This window comes from Melospiza georgiana, chromosome 2, assembly GCF_028018845.1.
Source record: "Melospiza georgiana isolate bMelGeo1 chromosome 2, bMelGeo1.pri, whole genome shotgun sequence".
Lineage (NCBI taxonomy): Eukaryota > Metazoa > Chordata > Aves > Passeriformes > Passerellidae > Melospiza > Melospiza georgiana.
The window spans coordinates 112,764,382-112,784,543 of NC_080431.1; the positions used below are offsets into that span (position 1 = coordinate 112,764,382).

Sequence of the window (20,162 nt, forward strand, 5' to 3'; positions counted from 1 at the left end):
TCTCATAGTCGATATTTGTTGGTTTTGACTGCAGATGTGAAGTACAGGATGTGTTTTCCAGCCTGGGCAGAAAATTTTCTTCATGCTTGGAGTTAAATGGAACTAGCTTTTTTTGCCCTCATTGTCTTCCTCCTTAAATGTCAAAATTGTGATGTACACCACACTCTTAGTTAAAACTGTGTCTAGTATAAAACTCAGCATCTTGTCCTTAGTTGTTTCATTGCTGGATTTATAACTTTAAAAGATGCTGGACTTTAAAACATTGTCTGGTAACGAGTTGTTTGTAATAAAAGGCTTTAGTTGTCTGTGAAACCACTAACACAAAGGAGGTACTTCAGCCTGAGAAACTGGTGAAATACTAAAAATTGATTTACACCTTAAAATACCTCAGTGAAATTCAGAAGTGGATTTTGAGTAATTCGTTATTAAAAAACCCCAAACCATAAAAACCCACACAAAGCAACATAAAAATAGAAGTTAAAATACCCTTTTAGATTTTACTGTCCTCTGTCCCAGTTTGATTTTGTAGCAGGAACAAAAAAAATAAATATTTTGATGCTGCAGTATTTATGGTCTAAATAAATACTTGTGTGCACATATACAAAGCACACTTAAATACTTACACTTAAAAGGGAAATCTAAATATTGTGAATTCCCAGTGAAGTATTCCGTTTGCTGTGATGCTCCCACAGCATCAGCTTTTCTTGCTGGTCACTTCTAATAGTCTTCCTTATAAAAATTATGTAGACTGTCTTGCTGCTTGACTTAATATGAATTTTTGGTGGATTCTTTTTCTTTTCTTCCTGACAGGCAGGAAAACATGAAGCCATTGTAAAAAATGTACATGATCTCCTTGCAAAATTAGCTTGGGATTTCTCTCCTGAACAGCTTGATCACCTGTTTGATTGTTTTAAGGTAATTTTGTGTTTTGACTGTATTCAGGAAATGGGTTGTGAGGGTGTGTGTAAATTTGTGGCTTTTTCACTGTTTTTCTCCTCTTTTAAGATTTGCTCAGTTTCTCTGTGTTAAAACACATCTTAATGTGTAGAAACAGTTTGAAATATTTAATTCTAGAAAGGCTGTTCTTTAATGAGCACTCTTTGTGAGATTTTCTGTTTACTTCCTGTCTAAAACAAAGGCCTCTTATTTTTGTTTAGGAGACAGTTTTGTTTTCTGGTTTGAACACTTCAGGATAATGCAGGTCTGTGAAGCCTGTAGTATTAAAGTTACATTTAGCAATCCGAGGAATATAGAATTTTCCAAATAAAATAAGTTACTTGTCTTAGATACCTTTCTGCATTTGTTCCAAATTAAGAAGTGTTGGTGATTTAGTAAATTATGTTTTTCTCCTGGCATTAGAGTAGGTTTTGTCAGGTTTACTGGGCAGTGCTACTTTTGATCTTTTAAGTAGAGGAGATCAAGGACTTCCGTTCCCTGCTCCCCCAACTTCCTCTTTATCATGTAATAACTTTTCTCTATTTAGCTTACATACAAAATGAAACAGTCTCAGGAAGATAAAGTTGAATGTTTATAAACACACAGTGATTTGTTTGAAATGACAAAACAACTTGTTTCTGAAAGTTTATGTTATTCACTGGCTTTTATTTGCAGCTTCCAGTAGTGGTGCTCTCTGGCTTGTTTTACTGTTTCACTTTCTGGACATGATCTGCTTGAAAATGCAAGCCAGCTTTGGGGGCTCTATTTTCTCTTTTAGATAAATGCATTATAGTCATATTTTGTCTTACATGCAATTTGTGCTTTGTTTAGTGTGGTCCTGTAGTTTGGTGAATGTGGGTCTAATGTTCAGCTACTTAACCAAGTGCTCAGAAGTGCTGTGTGTAAGCTGTTGTGTCTGACCTTGAGATGGATATGAAGTGATGGCATATTGAAAACTTCTTCAGGAGGTTAATGGAATGCAGGGGCCATGCGTTTCAGTCTGATTCACAGGCATGAATGATACTAAAGTTTTACTTATGTAGTGATTATAAGTTACTTAAGAAATCTTCTAAGTGTAAGCACTTTTGTGAAAGCATTTAAAAGAAACAGCTGAGCCCACTCTGATTGTTGGTGCAGTTGTCAATGGTAATGTTAACTTTTACAAACACATCTGTGATGTTTGAATAAAGAGCCCTCTCTTTTTAAGCTTCAAGGTGAATATGCTGTAGATGTAAATATACTACTGAAGAGAAGAGCTCTTCAGTTGTGTCTGGCTTATGTATTACTCTAATTTGCTATTCATTATTAATGACAGGAATTAATGGGAAAGTTCTTTATGTAGTTGCATCACTTTATTGTTGCATTGTTTGTTAGCAGTGCTGGTTATGTGTGGAATTTTTAAAAAAAGACTTTTATAATATTTTTTTAAAATCCTGCCTTAGGCAAGTTGGACGAATGCCAGCAAGAAACAGCGTGAGAAGCTGCTGGAGTTAATTCGTCGCCTTGCAGAGGATGACAAGGATGGAGTGATGGCACACAAAGTGCTGAACCTTTTGTGGAATTTGGCTCACAGTGATGATGTGCCAGTTGATATCATGGACCAGGCTCTCAGTGCCCATATAAAAATCTTAGATTACAGCTGTTCACAGGTGAGTAAACCAGTATGAAATCAGTCTCTGAGTTTCCTTCCACTCCCCACAAAAATTTCAAGCTGTTTGGTAATTTAACAAAAGTGTTACTTATATAAATGTGGATGGTTCTATCAACGTCCTAGTACTTTTAAAATGTTGCAGGACATATTTTAATCAACACCATTGGTGCTTTAATGGGAGAGAGAGAGAGTGTAATACATCAGTTTGCCTGTCTTGTTGTAGTTGGTGATGTACTGTAATTAGCACACTGGAAGAATTGGAAAAGAACCCTACCTAGGGAGAAAGGAAAAGCAACCTCCCTCCCCACCCTCTTTGCTTTTTCCCAAACTTCATGCTAATTTGTTTCAGTGGGTTTTGTTGCCTTTTTTTTTTTGTGCCAGTAAGTCCTTAATTGTTGTGTATGTTAGAAAGGACCTAGCAAGATCCTTTTTGTACTATTATACACTCTCCTTCCCTCCCCAAACTTCTGTGAAAGTCTGTCAGAGTAGTAATTAATTGTGGTTTGAAATGAATCCATTATTCATCTTGTTAAGAAACAGTTTCTCATTGTTTTATGACAGTGAGTAGAAATAAATGGAAGAAGAAAGGAAATTATTTAAACACTTGTTAAATAAGTAGTGCTTGAGTGCAGGGAGTTTGTAACACACTGGTAGCTTCTGCCAGCGTGTAGTGCTGCTCAGACACTGCTGTTATGCTTTCATGCTTCAAAACTCAGGTGATCCAGTATTTGTTTGACTTTTGAGTGCTCCATGTTGGACACAAAGAAAGGGAATTGGGACAGTTGTGCAATATGCTTGATTTTGATGATAAACTGCTGTTCTTTAAGGATCGAGACACACAGAAGATCCAGTGGATAGATCGCTTTATAGAAGAGCTCCGCACAAACGACAAATGGGTCATTCCTGCACTGAAACAAATTAGAGAAATTTGCAGTTTGTTTGGTGAAGCACCACAGAACTTGAGGTAAGAATGGGATTCAGATAAAATTTTGTCTGTTGAAAGTTGAATAGGCTGAAATTAAATTTTTCTTTGCAAGAGGTCTGGAAAGTCTAGGTAAAACCATAACCTGTGTTGGAAGATGGTCTTGAGTTTGTTCTAGTGTGTATAAATAGTGTCTAAAAAATCAGACACCTAAGTTTGGTAAGAGAGCATGAACTGCATCTTCATACATGTTTTTAATAATTTTTATGGTAATCTAGTGGAAAATCTGGATTTCTTTTACTGTCATTTATGGAATTTCCTGCCTAACAATGGAATTAGCTTACAAAGCATAAATATGTTTTATGTGCCTATGTGGCTGCATGCACACACATACATATACAAACATAGCTACCCATGCTTGTTCTTTGATGATAAATTCTTGCAGGTCATCCAGTTCAAATGCTTAAAATCAAAGGTAGCTTTCTGATCTGGCTGAAATTCTCTACAGATTTTCTCTCCTAAATGGAATAGATTAGAAATAAATTAGAAATTAGAAATTTTTTTTATTGGGGTGAGGAGGTTTGTTTGTTTATTTTGTCGGGGGTTGATTTGATGTTTGTTTCTGAAAGGAAGAAATAATGAGAAGCCATTATCAGTTTGAACTTGTTGAAGTATACATGATTATTTTAATTATTTTTAATGTCTTCTCAGTAAAAAGACTGAGCCCCTAGGAGTATTCGTATTCACATCAGAATTTTTACATACTCCTGAAAAACATTGTTGGTTTATCAGTGCTGCACAATTGCTTTGTTTTAATTCTTGTAAGCAGATAAAGTATTCAAGTCAATGTTGCTATTACAGTCAGCTCACAAAAAGGATCAAATCAGGGAAAGCTGAGGAAAATAAGCTGCAGTTTGCACAACACTCTCTTCTTACTGATAGCATTTTCAGGAGCTGTGATAATGTTGCATTCCTGGCTTCTGGAGTTTTATATATTCATTTTGTTTGCAGCATACTTTTCAAAATTTCAGTATATTTTAATTCCTTGCAGTTTTTCATTAATGATTGTTTGAAGTTTATCCAAAAAAGTCACAGTTACCTGTCAATTAGCAGAAAAGTCTGTTTTCTGTGTTGTGGATTCCTTAACCTTTTTCATGCTCTAAGATCTAGGCAGACCAAGCTACCTGCTTATTCAAGTTGAATACTTTTAGCACAGTGCCTTAACAAAGATATTTGCCTTAAGTAATTAATTACTGAGGCACTTCAAGCATTCAAGGCACTGATTTAGGTTTCTGCTCTAAAGTAATCTTGGGAGGAACTAAACTTCTTTTGATTGTGGAAATGTAGGTTTCCTGTATGGTCTATGTACAATTAAATGGTTTGAATGTCTCTCCTCTTTTTTTTTTTTTTTTTTTTTTTTATCTGACCATATCTTCCTCAGATTCACAGCAGTCTGCATTGCAGTACGTAATAGCACCTTATTTTTATGCTGAATTTGAAAACAAATAAGTCAGGAAAGTGAACTTGTAATTAAAAGATTCAATCAAGGAACTTAAAATGCTTTGTTAGCAAGATACTGTTGAGGGAGTTGTTTTAGTCAGGTGGTGTTACTGCCCAGGTGACTGGGAAATTTGCAAACACAGCTTTGAAATAATCAGTGACTTTCCACTCCTCTGAGTTTTCTCATAACTCTTAATATTGATACAGTTTGGAAACTGTAATGCATGCATACAAGACCTCTTCCTATCAGCTTCCCTTATTTGACTTAAAACTTTAACATCCTTCTAGAATTTAGAGTGAAAATAAGTACAAACAGGTATTTGTGACAGCTGCTACAAAAACATGTCACAGAGCACATATTCTTTATGCTACTCTTTTGAGGTGGGTCAGCTGACTGCCACTGCCAATGGAAAGTTCAGTCCAGATCAGGAAGTGCTGCTGATTCTTGGCAAAAATCTGTATAAATTATCTTATGCCATTGGCACTGTAGAAATTCTTTTGAGGGGGAGGTTTTAATTGTTGCTAGTTATTCATGCAGTTGAACAAAGTGATGAATTGGTTATACAATTGCTGTGGCAAAATTTAGCTCCCTGATCACAAAGAAATGCTACATGTGTCAGGAAGTTCAGCTTAACCAGAATTGCAACAGAAAATAATATTTATGTAAGTACAAGGACTCTTATGGGTGCAATGATGCTTATTAATACTTAGGAATAGTCACCTTTATTACTCATAATATTGACCTTTAGTTTACAAATAATCATCATAATTCTCTCTGTGTTGGGTGGCAGAGCCTCCTGTAGATCAATATCAAATGCTTAAGTTTGACCTGTATCTACCTGAGCAGTACAAGACCAATCTCTTAAATTACTTGCCCAGAGAATTAACTGAACACTGACAGTTCAGTGGTTTCAGAGTGCTTTAGGGCAACAATGATGCTTCAAGTCACTTTTTACCCTAAGTAGTGGAATTTGTGGGAATTGGTTGCTGCAATTTGGATTTTTCATCTGAATAATCTGCTATCTTTTAGTGGTATATAGCATTTGTTCAGTTGGCACAACTGTCATCTTCAAAAGCTGAGTTACATATGTAGTATTATATTGGGTGAGTTATATGTGCAGATAAATAATTCTTTTTATTCCATTTAAATTGTTTGGAATTTTGCCTTTGCCAGTTTGCCAGTATTTTTCTAACAAATAAGCATTCTAGCTATGTCCTTTCTCATAATCCAAAATACTTTGTTATCTCTTTAAAAATGTTATTTTCTTTTTTACACATTGACTTTTGGTATGCATTGAGTATAACACAATGAAAATACGAGTTCTGCTCTTAACTTCAGTTTTTCAAGCTCCTCAATTATTGCTCATTAATGAATGTCTAGTAACTAATGTGTAATAATATTAAAGGTTAAATTATTGTGTCCCAGGGACAATGTCATATTAGTCTAATCTTAGATGCATAAGGAAAATTTTAATTGCATGTAGACTTTGTCTTAATGCTAGAAAACATTCTAGAAGCTCTTGTCAATCAGCTTTTTTCCTGTGCATAAAGACAGTCATTTTGCCTTTGAGTCCATCCTAGCAATGGATCAAAATAATGTTGGAAGTGTTGCTCACAATCACTGTTAACTAGAATTATGTGCTCTGAGTTTTATTTCAGTCATTCAGCTTTTCAAAGTCATTGCTAACCAAGATGGATCCATGTGCATGTACTCTTTGTGCATGTGGCTGAGAAAGGAGAGAAATAAAAAATACCTAACACAGAACATTGTAGTCTTGTGCTGATAAAGATTTGGTTTTGCTGTGCTGTGTGAGATTGATACAAATGCATAATATTATGAATATAAATACACACTCTAATATCTTTGATTCCACAAAACACCCCAATCTTGGTTCTGTTTGTTCCTTTGGTTGTTTGATCATATGTATTTCCCAAATAATCAGTGTTTCTCTTTTCTGTTACCCTTTGTGAATATAGTTCCCTGTCTAGAGGTAACATCTTGGGTAACTACTAAAATAAACTTCCAGCCTTTTGCTGGATTTGCTGCTGCTTTATTCTCATAAGGAGGTTGGTGGAGATGGAATGAAACACAATTAGAAAGTTTCTTAAAGTGAAAACAGAGAATATTTTGAATCTATGAAGTCCTCTATGTTTTCTTTTTTCATGCTTCCATCCATTTTGTTTTCTGTCTGAGAAATGTCTGGGTATTTGAGTGTTTTTCAAACTATTTTAGAAAAATTTGCATGTTTTGAAATTTAATCTTCTGAAAACCACAGTGTTTAGCAGCCCAAAGTCTGTTGGTTGCAGATAACAAAATTACTGGCAGGGTGTTGCTGGCTTCTGTCTTTTAAACCCAGATGGACATTGATCTTTGGCCAGTGAATCAGTTTATCTGTGCTGTTACATCTACAATGAAATGTGGTTATCAGCTGCAGAGATCACTGTCAGCTGATGCTGGAGCTGGCATTTCTTGCCTTCCCCACTGTTCTCTGAAGGTGTGGAAGTGCTGTGGGGTGCTGTAGGCCATGTGGTATGGACACCCTCTTTCCCAGGAAGGGTGGGAATTCCTACCTGTAATCCACTCAGCTCATTCTGAGGTCTGCTTGTTTAAGTGTTGAAAGAAAGGAGAACAAGTTGGAAATCAGATCTTTGTTTGTTTAGGGCAGGCTGTGGGATCAGCTGAATGGGAATGAGAAATGCTGCTCTTCCCCCTGACAGCCACTTGTTTTCTTTTTTTCTCTCTTTGCTGTGGAAGAGCAGTTCTGGTTTATGCAGCCAAGATCAGTGCTCTTATCTACAGATGCAGCAGTTGAGAAATTGGAGAGTGTTCTGCAGAGGTGATGAGTCCTCAGGCTCTAGAATCTGATAGTGTTCATGGCATGTGGGTCTTGGACACAAGCTCTGTACTTTGCTTCTGTCATCTGAATATTTCTAGTGTTGTTTAAGAGAAGCATTTTTGGTCAGGTCTTTATAATACACTTAAATATCAATCTAATTATTTATTTGGGATATTTCCTTTCTTGAATTTTTCTAGGGGCTTTTAGGTTATATGCTCTGTGTAACAGGTGTTTTTGCTTGTACCAACATTTTCCCACATAGTTATTGTTAGGAAAAAATCAATACTATTTTTAGGGGGTTTTAAAGTATTGAAATAATTTGTTGGGTTATTGGCTAGTGTACTTTAACTATGGTAATGAGTTTTGCTTGGTGTTTTAATGTTAAATGTAGAAAATAATATCAGATGGCTGTGGGAGAAACCAGGGTTATGCATATTGTAGTTATACTGTAGTTGAAGGTCTACTGTGCATTTTGGGCAGGTGTTTATTTATCTTCTGTCTTGCTGCAGATATTCTCCTTCCAGCACACTGAGCTGCTCCCATTGCTCTGATGCTTTCCATGCATTTTGTAGCCATAAAATCCTCATAAATGACCTGCTTTAGTAACTCCTAAGAACTGGTGATACATCAGAAGATACAAAAATATTGTCAGAAACTTAATCTGTGTTCTGTTTGAGATATTGTAGGAAAATTTGGATCTTGCATCAAAGATTTGTCTCTTAAATTGATTTCTGAGCTATTTGATGCAAAGCTTTCTCTTCCTCTAACACTTGTATTTTAATTTCAGTCAAACTCAGAGAAGTCCCCACGTGTTTTACCGACACGACTTAATCAATCAACTTCAGCACAATCACGCCCTCGTCACACTGGTTGCAGAAAACCTCTCTGCCTATATGGAAAGCATGAGGCAGTATGCTAAAGGTGAGTTTGAACATCTAATTGCTTTGTAGAGTATAGGAGAACTCCAGTTGAAAATGGAGTTAAAAGTAAATTCCCATAATAAAATAACTATTACGTTTATTTGTTTAATTTTCAAGCTTCTGTGGGGTTAATAGCCTTTGTGTTGACTGGGTAAGAAAAGCTTAAATACTAATTTTTTTCTTTTTTATAATTGAAAATGTGTGTTTTACAGCAGAATATGAGAACATGGCAGCCATTGTTTGTGTGTGGATTGATAAAAATCATCTTGCCCTACTTAGTTTTTTTTGTGGAAGGTTCTAGTAGTAAACTTGTAGTTTTGAATTTTGAAGGCTCCTTTGACAAGTGTTTTAATCACCTCATTTTGCAGCCAATATTTGGAATTTGGCAGGGAGAAGGACTTCAAACCACAGGGATACCATTTCATTTTCCTGTGTAACTCCCACGTCTGTTCAGGCTCTCTCACTGTGTTTGTTATTAGCAGCGCTTGGGCAGCACATTGTGTCAGTATTTTTGTATTTTAGGCTACATCCAGCTCTTTGCTGGTGAATTTACCCTCTTACTCTGGATTAACTTTTAGCTGCTGAGGTAGAAGCATGGAAATTAAGGAGAATAGTGGGCCAGGAAACTTGGTACACTGGACCACAGTTTTTGAAATATAAAATTACACCAACAGAAGTGAAAGGAGGAGATTTACACTCCTCCTTCCCCACCACTGACTTTACTGACTGGAACCAAGGACTGTTCTACCCTGGCCTCATATCAGCCTGGCAGCCTTTCTGTTGCATCTCAGAAATAACACAGGATGTTCTGCAGGGATTCAATGTAGGTCATTCAGGGAGGACAGGATATTTGCACATGGGAGAGCTTGTAGCTACCAGTGCACAGGAAAGTGGCCTTTCTGGAATTCACGTGTTTTGGAGTAATTTTTATAAATATATATATATATATAATGTATTTTCTATAAGAGTTATCCAAAATACATGCATACATGGACTTGTGTAAATAATGGTGCTCTGTGAAGATGAACCCACTTCAGCAAGGTGTAGGACAGTGAGAATAACATTCAGTTAAATCTACATACTACTATATTTCTCCATTCAGGAATACATGGAGTGGTTTACCCTAATTTAAGTACCTTAACTAATTATAACATTGCACTAATAATGTTAAAATAATACTAAATTATTTGGTCTGTTTTCAGTATTAGTGTAGGAACTATTTTTAATTTATCTTATTTTTTAATTTTCAAGCCAAAAGGTTGTTGAAAATACTGTTTACATATCAAATTGTTGAGGGCAGAAGAATTAGGCTGATGACTTGCATGATTCTTTTCCTTTCCCAAAAACCCACATTGCCCTGCCCCTCCCCAGCTGTAGTGACTCAGTTAAGCAGTGATACAAACATCTTCAATGCAATAGGAATTACAAGTGTGTAAAGGGTTTAAATTTAATCTAATTACAAAGCAATTAAAATGCTCTTTCTTGAGATGAAGCTGCTGCAGAACTTCTCATTTGTATCAGAGTACAGAAGCAGAAGAATAATAGTGTGGGTTTTTTTATTAGGCACTTTATTACGTTATTAAGGGCAACCAGGAGATCTTCCTCATGTTCCAGATAACTGTGCTCAGACTGTAATCCACAGCTCCTGTGCAAAAACTCTTTAATTTTCAGTTTTATATACTAAATAGAGCAGAACATAGAATACTGTGATGTTTGTCTTCCATGCCTTCATGGAAGGGGAGAAAATATGCCAGGGGGCTGTATAAATGAAAGGGAATAAATGAAAGGGGAAGAAAGAAGATTATGCATGTGAAATCAGAAGGAACTGGAAGCTGTAGAATTAAGCTTGGCTGGAGAAGGTGAATGAGACAGAGGGGGAAAATTCAAGGCAAAGGCACAAACAGCACAGGTCAAACAAATGCCATAAAAATAAAAAATCCAGTTGTTGACAGATATTCTTGGCACTTAACACTGCAATTACTATGTAATTTGGATATTTTAAAATTCATTTTGAATTTGCCATATGTTTGTTTTCCTTGAAGTCTTCCCTAGTTGTGTTTGGTGATGGAAAGCAGTGTTTCTAGTCTGTTATTCACTAATGCATAGTGTTTTCTGGGATACTCCCCTTTAATATGTTTGCCCTTTTAGGATTAAAGGGAAGCCTATTCTATATTTCTGAATTTTTTCCATGCTCTGTGGTTTTCCCTTCTCTTGAACTCATCCTTTCCTTCAGCTCTGCAAAGTCCTCCATGAGATGAGACAACTGCTCGTGGATCTTGTAGTCCTGAAGGAGGTCACAGTTTCATCTTTTCAAAGATGTATCAAAGATCTTTTGAAAATTTTAATTCTCCTTTATCTCTCTTTTTCTGCAGTAATAAAAAGTCCAAAGTGTTAATGAAATGGTTTTGTAGAAACTGTACCATATGATCTTCTGTGTGTGTTTATCACTAATTATACTTAAATTTTCAACCAGCTGTTTTCTGCTCCAGTGTATAAGAGCAATTTTTAAGGAGATTACACTTTGACTTGCTGTGGGATGTACAGAGTGGAAAATAAATCTGGGAGATGTAGAAAGAATGTGATAGAGAAAATATTTAGGGAAGTAGAATTTTTTTATAGTTCAGAGTTTTTCAGAATTCTGAAGTACATCTGCATTCCCTGTCTGCAGCTGGCTGGATTTGAGTTCTCTTGTCGTTGCCACTATTGATGTTGTGTCTGTGAATTAAACTTTAGTCAGGAAGAAAAAGCCCAGGTAGTTCCCACTGTGAAAATAAACCAACACCAGCGCCTCCCCCTCAACAAATGAAAATCAAACAAAAAACCCACCCTCAGCACCCAACACTTCAAGTAGTCTATTTTAATTTCTCTGCAATATGCTTATTTACTCTGATTTTTTTTATGCTGGAGACACAGCATAATTTTTCTGGTGGAGGCACAGCATATTTTACTAATTCTTAAATAATTTTTGTTTACATACTCTTATATTATTTCTTCAGATTCTTTTCCACATTTCTCCTTTTGCTCATTGCTCATTTAAGATCATTTCATGGGAATTATGATTTAATTTTTAAGGATTTCTGATGAACATAATATCTTCAGTTTTGCGGACATTAATTAACTACTGGTCTTCTGTTTCCCCTGCCACTCAATATTTAAGGTAGTGTAGCTTTCACACTTGGATATAGAGAGGAGTATTTATCACAATTATTTTTCTCTTTATTTTGAAGCACTGATGTATTTATTTTTGCCCCTGCCTGATGTAATAAGAGATACTAATTTTCAGCTCTGAAGATAAATTTTAGTGTTAGTCTTGATGTTGTCATGAGATGGTGTCTGCCATGGCTGGGTCACCTTAGTTAAAGGCCATCTGTACATCTTTGCAAATAAAAATAAAGCATTAATTTGTTTATAATGGAGCTGTCATAATGAATGTGTCATGATGAAATACTGCTGATACAGATGAAGGTAATGCAAGTGCAGATCTAGATTGTATCTCTTTAAATAAAAAAATCTAAACAACAGCCAACCACCAAACAAAACCACACCAAAATTTTGTTCTTGTGAACAAAATTGCTGTTTGTTAAGAAAATATTATTATGAACTTTGACAAAATGCAGGTAAAAATTTGACTTCATGCCTTACTTTCAAAATATGACTTCTGTTTCAAGCTTGTCAGTATTACAAGCATTTGGGGTTTATGTTTGGAAACTTGCAGTAAATAAAGTTGTCTTATACTTTATTCCTCTGAGTGATGTTGTGTGCATAGCTGTGTATAAAGGTGGTAAAGAAATGGAGTAATGATTTCCTCTGGAGTGGAAAAAGCCTGAAAACAGAGAAATGAAATTTTGGACAAGATGCTGTTTAACAAAACTAAAGCATCCTCAGGAAAAAAGCACTGGATAATTGTGTTACATGCTTGGTATATTTCTATTTTCAACTGACTTCTGACTTCAAACTGACTACTTGAAAATAGGAAAAAATTATATGAATAAGTAGAGTGCAAGGTCATAATTGTTCTGTAGCACTTTCACTCTTCTGAACAATGAGCACATAATTGTTGATTTGATTATAGACCTCAGGAGTCTTTGCCTGTGTTTAGCATAGGAGAAGCATTAACTGGGGGCTGACTGCTGAAAACTCTTTTCACACACCTCACTGAAAATGTTCTGGGCTTGGATTATATTCCGAGTACCAAGTCTTCGAACACCCCCTGTCTTCTGGAGCCAGCATCACTTTTCTGGGTGTGTTGCCTAATGAAGTGTTTTATTTGCAGAGCATGGTGAGTATGATCCTCAGACTGTGAGACCAGGAAGCCGCTACAGCCACGTGCAGGAGGTGCAGGAGCGACTGAACTTCTTACGGTGAGCTTGACCTTGAACGTTTCTTTAACTTCTTTAGGAATATTTTGAATGCTTTTTGAAGAAATACACTTTGCATTTCTCTCTCTTCTATAGCTTTAATTTGTTTTGTTAACTTCTTTCAAAACTCAGATGCAAAAATACATAGAATGTTTTTGGTTTGGTTTGTTTTTTTTTCCTGGAGGGCTTTTATGCTGCTGTTGGATATATGAAATAAAGTTTATTAGACTATTTGGAATCCAAGGCTCTTATTCTGCGCTAAGATTTGTAGTTTTCCCTGTCTGTGTGCAGAACCTTACTGACTGAAATACAGTGTGTGATGGATACAGTTACATTCCTCTTGGGGTAACTTAGTTTAAAATTTAAAGTATTCCAAGTAGGGATGTGGCCCTGTGTCCTTACTTGTATCACACCAGAATTAAATCCATGATCATAAACTGACACATACTTTCCTCAGTCAGTAATGATGTGTTGGCAGCAACTGAGCCCCAGAAAGAAAGCACAATAAAAAAATTATTTGGATGATTTTGGCCAGCTCCTGTTGGAGTAAAATGACAAAGCCTAAAAAGCATCAGGATATCTGTGCTCATCAAAGAGCTGCAGAATGCTGATACTTTTTAGGCTGAGTCTCTCTCAACTTTTTCCCACTTGGTTTTAACCTTGTATTAAATGAGTAAAAATACTTGAATTGTTATGTTTGAATTATTTCTTCCTTATTTTGTAAAGGAGATTTTCTTTTACTTTTTAAAATTTTACTGAGAATTTTCATTAACTAAATTGAAGTGTTAACTGTTTAATGAAATTATACAATAGCACATGGATAGCACACTTAATGTATCACTCCTGCGTGTTCCAAAGTGTAACTTCCTTAGATTTAAGTTCACTGTTTCTTAATGTAGAGAAATTTATGAAATTCCATGGCTGTCAAATGTAGAATATATATTTAGCAATTTCTGAAAAGCAGTGCCATAACTCAGTCCCTGATTTCTTATACATAAAAAAAATTAATAATAAAAATTAATCTAAAGAACTTTGTTTATCATTTGTTCCTCCTGAAGCCTCCTTAGTGTTAGCTCTCAGATTTTAAGTTCTTAATAATTGTTTCATAATAACTGAACACAAATTAAAAACTTGCTTAAATAAAAGGGAAAATTTCCAGTTCATTGATTTCTGCTTCTGGCTCTGCTCCATGCTATTGATACCTTTTTAGCAATTTTACTAAATCAAGTCTTAAAACATAGTGAATCATTGCAGAATTAATTTTTTCTCATATGTTGTTACCGGATTTTTAAACTAAATAGTGTGCATTAGGAAGTGTGCATTTCTTTGTATATAAAATGGAAACAATGCTTGGGTTTTTTGTGTATTTGGATTTGATTGGTCTTGATTCATTCAAACTTACTAAGATATCATGGAGCTGATTATGAGTGGACTGATGATGTAAATGAAGTTCTCATACTTGTGATATATACATGTATAATGTGCATATCCAGCGTTGTACTTTTTACTGAATTGTAACTCTGGCTGTGTATTAGACAGTGCTGTTAATTGTCTCTTTGTTTTGCTCAAGATTTTTATTGAAGGATGGTCAGCTGTGGCTCTGTGCCCCTCAGGCGAAGCAGATATGGAAGTGTTTAGCAGAAAATGCGGTTTATCTTTGTGATCGCGAAGCCTGTTTTAAATGGTATTCCAAACTAATGGGGGATGAACCAGACTTAGACCCTGACATTAATAAGGACTTCTTTGAAAATAATGTGCTTCAGCTGGATCCTTCCCTATTAACAGAAAATGGAATGAAATGTTTTGAACGTTTCTTCAAAGCTGTGAACTGTCGAGAAGGAAAGCTTGTAGCAAAAAGACGAGCCTATATGATGGATGACCTGGAATTAATAGGATTAGACTACCTTTGGAGGGTGAGTTAATTGAAGGAAGCATCTGAAAGGTTAACTGCTAAGACTTTCTCAGTCTCTTTATGCTTTTAGTAATGTGCCATTTATTAGTAATGGACTGAAATTACAAAAATCTGCTTTTTCCAACTAAATTCATGGCTTTTGACTCCACTGCCTTCCCAGCAAGTATGCAAGTTGGTAACTTTGCAGACCGATGTTAAATGGAAAGTTATTTGAAACATAAGTACATTTATGTATGCACATGAAATTAAAAATTTGTCAGTACTGTTGAAGAAGAGAAGATCCTTCCAGGTGAATTATCTGTAGAGTTCTCTTTTTTTTTTCACATGCACATTATAATGAAGCTTTGTTTCCTGCACTTCATTAAGCTATTCCATGGTATTCCTTCTAGTGTGGTAAACTGGAGTGATTCTAGATCAGACCAAGTGATTGCTGATTGTTTCTTCCTTCTATAACCACAACCTTTTGGCTAAGTATGGTGGTTTTCTAGGATCTATAGATTCCATATAACCATCTATTCTCTATGTATAGAACCTTCCTTTTCAATAGGAAGGTTGTAGCTTCCTGAAGCTTGCCAAATCTGTTGGTGAAAACCATCAGTATTTAAACTGTAACCTAATTTTTTCAGAGTGTTTCTAGTTCTCAAGAGCTGCATTAGAGCCCACTATGGTGCCCTGTGACATGATTGTCATGGCTGTGTTTGTAAAATGTGTACAGCAGCAGTCTTCAGTAATTTTGATTGTGGCTTTTTGAAGGGTTGGGTATTTTAATCCTGGTGATAATAGTTAAAACCAAAGTAGATCTCAATTTTTATACAAGTAAGTTCACATCATGTTTGTGAACAGAGTCCCCACAGAATGTTAGCATGTTTTAGTTTGGGGAATCAGCTTACTCTGATCAGCAAAACTCATGAGGGTTGCCTATAAAACCTGCTGTCAGACCTGGTGACTAGTAATTAAAGTTTAGATTATCAGGTTAGAAGCAGAATTCATTTGCTTGTCTCCTTTCCACCCATTCAGAGCCATTTAAATACTTTAAAATTCTGTCTTGAGATGCAGATTGTTGAGGTGTCTGAAGAAGTTTTCTTATTCTCTGAAACAAGAGAAAATTTGGATTGTTAATGTGAACATGAACATATAAACACTGCTTTTACTCTGTTTATAGAACATCAGCCTTTTTTGCCAGCTCTGAACTTCAAAGCTAATTAATTATTAATTTTTCCTCATATAATCATCTTGAGCCTAAGTTTTATTGGTTGTGTTTTCTAACTGTTTTAGTCCCTTTCACCTCATAAAATAATTAGACATGTTGTTGTGTTGAGATTCTTATGTAGCAGTTTTGGCTTGCATTTTTACACCAGCAAGTTTAAAGAGATGTAAATGCTTTTTTTTTTCAATTGTGCCAGGTTGTGATTCAGGGAAATGATGACATTGCAAACCGAGCAATAGACCTTCTTAAAGAGATCTATACTAATCTTGGCCCAAGGTTACAAGTTAATCAGGTAAGAAAAAACAAGAAGAATGAATGGAATAAAAATAAAAATAGTCTTTAAAAATAGTTTTCAAATAATAGTCTTAAACATCAGTTTGGTGATATTTTTGTAGTTGAAAGATTTGAAAACAGGAAATAGTTTCTGTGTTTTGTCGGGTGAGTCCAACCATCAAATTATGGGCAGATGCAGAACTAAAGTTTTTTCTCATATTTACAGACTGAACTCTCATTAATTTTTCCTACTAAGTTCATCTGCTGTATTTGCTCTTATTACTCAGAAAACAGTTAATGTCATAAGAGGAAAGTCTTTTGTTGCACTGCAAATTGTGGCACTTACTCATATGAGTATGTTCAGGGGCTGGGTCTGTGGGGTGTTGTCACAAGCTAATGTAATCTTTTTTTTCTGGCATGCCCCTTACAAAGGGTCACTGAATTTCTGTGTAGTAGTCAAGCTGAGGTCTAGCAAATCAGATGTTATCTCCCTGCATTAATATTTGCCAGGAGATGATTCAGTGGACAGAGAAGAGATGCTGGGTTTCTGTAAGGGAAAGGGATTTCATCCACAGGGTCCTTGTCAGGCTTGGGTAGTGGACCCTTGAGAACCTTGTGAAGTTCAACAAAGCCAAGTGCAAGGTTCTGCAGCTGGGTTGGGGCAATCCCAGGCACAAATACAGGCTGGGAGATGAACAGATCAAGAGCAGCCCTGCAGAGAAAGACTTGGGGGTGTTGGTTGAGAAGAAGCCCAACATGCACTGGCAGCCCACAAAGCCACCGGTGTCCTGGGCTCCATCAACAGCAGCATGGGCAGCAGCTCCAGGCAGGGGGTTCTGCCCTTCTTGTCTGCTCTGGTGAGACCCCACCTGCAGTGCTGCATCCAGCTCTGGGATTCCTAACATGGGAAGGACGTGGAGCTGCTGGTGAGAGTCCAGAAGAGGCCATAAAAATAGTCAAGGCCCCTTCCAACCCAAACCATTCTGTAATTATGTGACTGCACAAAATTAGTGGAGGAACATTGTCCTTTTGTCCTTTGGACAATCTCCAGTTGATAACTTGCCAGGTGTATTTCTAAAAACTGATATTCTACTTGTCTTCAAAAACACTTTCATAATCTTCAGAGCTGCCAGTCTGCCAGGTCCAGCACAGCTGCTCTAGGTGGTGAATTCACAGCCATTCAAGCTGTATTTTCCTGCAGTGGCAGATGGCTGAAGGCTTCTCTCTTGCTGTAGGTCTGGGCTTACTAAGCGTGCATTGATCTGTCCATCTGCACATGCTTAGCTCTGACACTTCCAGAAGTGCTGGATTTACGTGCTCACAAGAATTCTTTAACATAGTCTGAGAAAAGGAGAAAGTGAAAGTTCAATTCAGTGTTTTGGGTCCAAATTTTCACTTTTTCTATATACATACAGTACAGTTACAGCTGCTGATGACGTGAGATTATTGAAGTGCACACTAATTTAGAGCTATCTCTTGGTGGGAGTTGCTGGAATAAAACAGGTTTCTTGAATAACTTACCTGGTTTGGTTTTGGGGATTTTTTTTTCCTTTATCATTTTGTCATTCTTCTGAAAAGATGGATTCTAATATGTCTTGTAATTACACCAATTTCTTAATGTAATTAGGTAGTGATTCATGAAGACTTCATTCAGTCCTGTTTCGACCGTCTAAAAGCCTCCTATGATACTTTATGTGTGTTGGATGGAGACAAAGACAGCATCAACTGTGCAAGACAAGAAGCAATAAGGATGGTGAGAGTGCTGACTGTTTTAAGGGAGTATATAAATGAGTGTGACAGTGATTACCACGAAGAGAGAACTATTCTACCTATGTCAAGGTATGTGTGAAAAAGCAATATCATGATTTTGATTTCTGTTAAACTAAACCAGTACTATTATCCTTGGCATTTTTACATTCTAAAGGGTTTCTCTTCAGGAAATGGTTTCACAGTGTTTCAGGATTCCCTTTTCTTTGCTAATGTATGAAACTGTATTTAATTTAAGTTTTTTTGCAAGATCAGGCAAATAGAAGTATATATGAAAGGGGCAGCAGGCCTAAAAATAAACTTGGTGGTTTCTTGTATAACTAGCACAACGTACCTTGAGGCTCAGTTGTTTTGGATACAATTCTTTATTTCAGATAATTACTTAAAAGCAGTACTGTTCTTTACATTATCATAACTTTTTGTTTCTCATAGTCTTATTATACAAAAACATGTTGTAAATGTATACATTCACCTTCCAGAATTGTTTGTATATATCTCAGTCTTACTTTGCAAGATTAAATTTTTAATTATTTTTAAGTGAAATATTCTATAAGCTCCTCACAAAGAGGGGAAGAACAGAACCAGTACTTTGAAGTATATTTATTTTCTGTACACCTTCACTGTTCTTATACTTGTCCTTGAGTGAAAACTTAGCTTAAATCCTTGGTGTCTCTATGGATTTATGATGCAGCTAACATATTTTTAAACATGGTGGAGGTTTTTCATCCACTTACTTTAAATGACCTTTTTGTCAAAAAAATTGAAGCAATTTCTGTTTCTTCATGGTGTATCAGTAATTTGCAGTGTTGCTGCAGCTTTTTTGCTGCATATATTGATTGACTGATGAGTCCTAACAAAGTTTTATTTTTGATTGTAGATACATCTTTTTTTTTATGGACTGCTTATTTGATTAGACTAATCTTTCACTGGCCTTGTTAGCAAGGAGCTTTATGAGGAGTTTTTGCCTTTTGTTGCATGGGATTAGTTTCTTGGGCTTATCTGGGCACATCTTTCCTAATGAGCTCTCTGCCATTCTGTGGAGTGTGATCACTGCTAATGTGAAACTATTTCTTCCTTTTTTGACCCCTTCAAACTTTCTTGAAAAGGTTATGATTTTAAAAACTGGAGTTCTAGCATAAAATTTATAACAGTTTTTGACAGAAGGCATTTAAGGCTGATTTTGACAGAAGGCATTAAGGCATTGGCAACCTGATGGATTTTTCTGATCTTGGTGTATTTAAAGCTTGAGTTGCTCTGCAAAGAGCAAAATATCATTGCCAGTCTGACTGATTAAGCTTTGTTTGTGCTTTATGATCAGGAAGTTACAAGACAGAGAAGAGATCTAGAACTTTATAAGAGACTTCTAAAATTTCTGTCAGTGTTCATAACCTGATTGTAAATTTGACCATATGATTAATGCATTTGTACTAGTGTGGCTTCTTCAAAGATTCTGTGTATGTTTTTGCCATAGTTGCTGGGGCTTTCACTAAATCTTACACTGGAAAATACCACATAAAGATTTGATGTTGAAATGCCAGCTGCAAAAAATGCAGGAAGGAAAAGAATTTATTTCATGAGGACAAAAATAACTTTCACTTTTCTGTTTATTTTCAGGGCTTTCCGTGGTAAACATATCACACTTGTGGTTCGTTTTCCAAACCAAGGCCGGCAGGTGGAAGATTTGGATATTTGGTCTCACACGAACGACACCATTGGCCAAGTGCGGCGCTGCATCCTCAATCGCATTAAAGCCAACAGCGCACACACAAAAGTAGAGCTGTTCATTGGGGGTGAGCTGGTGGATCCTGCAGATGACAGAAAGTTAATTGGGCAGCTGAATCTCAAGGATAAAACGGTAAGTGTTGCAGGCTGGGTATTT

The 20,162-nt window shown here is 36.1% G+C and overlaps 1 protein-coding gene across 2 annotated transcripts in view; it reads left to right on the forward strand.

Annotated features, from left to right (window-relative positions):
- USP9X (ubiquitin specific peptidase 9 X-linked) overlaps nt 1-20,162 on the forward strand; it is a 102,298-nt gene that overhangs the window by 39,611 nt on the left and 42,525 nt on the right. For both annotated transcript variants that reach the window (XM_058019227.1, XM_058019228.1), the window contains exons 11-19: nt 811-915; nt 2,379-2,585; nt 3,415-3,551; nt 8,634-8,767; nt 13,040-13,127; nt 14,695-15,037; nt 16,440-16,535; nt 18,144-18,355; nt 19,898-20,138. In XM_058019227.1, the coding sequence (XP_057875210.1) occupies nt 811-915; nt 2,379-2,585; nt 3,415-3,551; nt 8,634-8,767; nt 13,040-13,127; nt 14,695-15,037; nt 16,440-16,535; nt 18,144-18,355; nt 19,898-20,138 (1,563 nt within the window). The remainder of the gene's footprint in view (nt 1-810; nt 916-2,378; nt 2,586-3,414; nt 3,552-8,633; nt 8,768-13,039; nt 13,128-14,694; nt 15,038-16,439; nt 16,536-18,143; nt 18,356-19,897; nt 20,139-20,162) is intronic.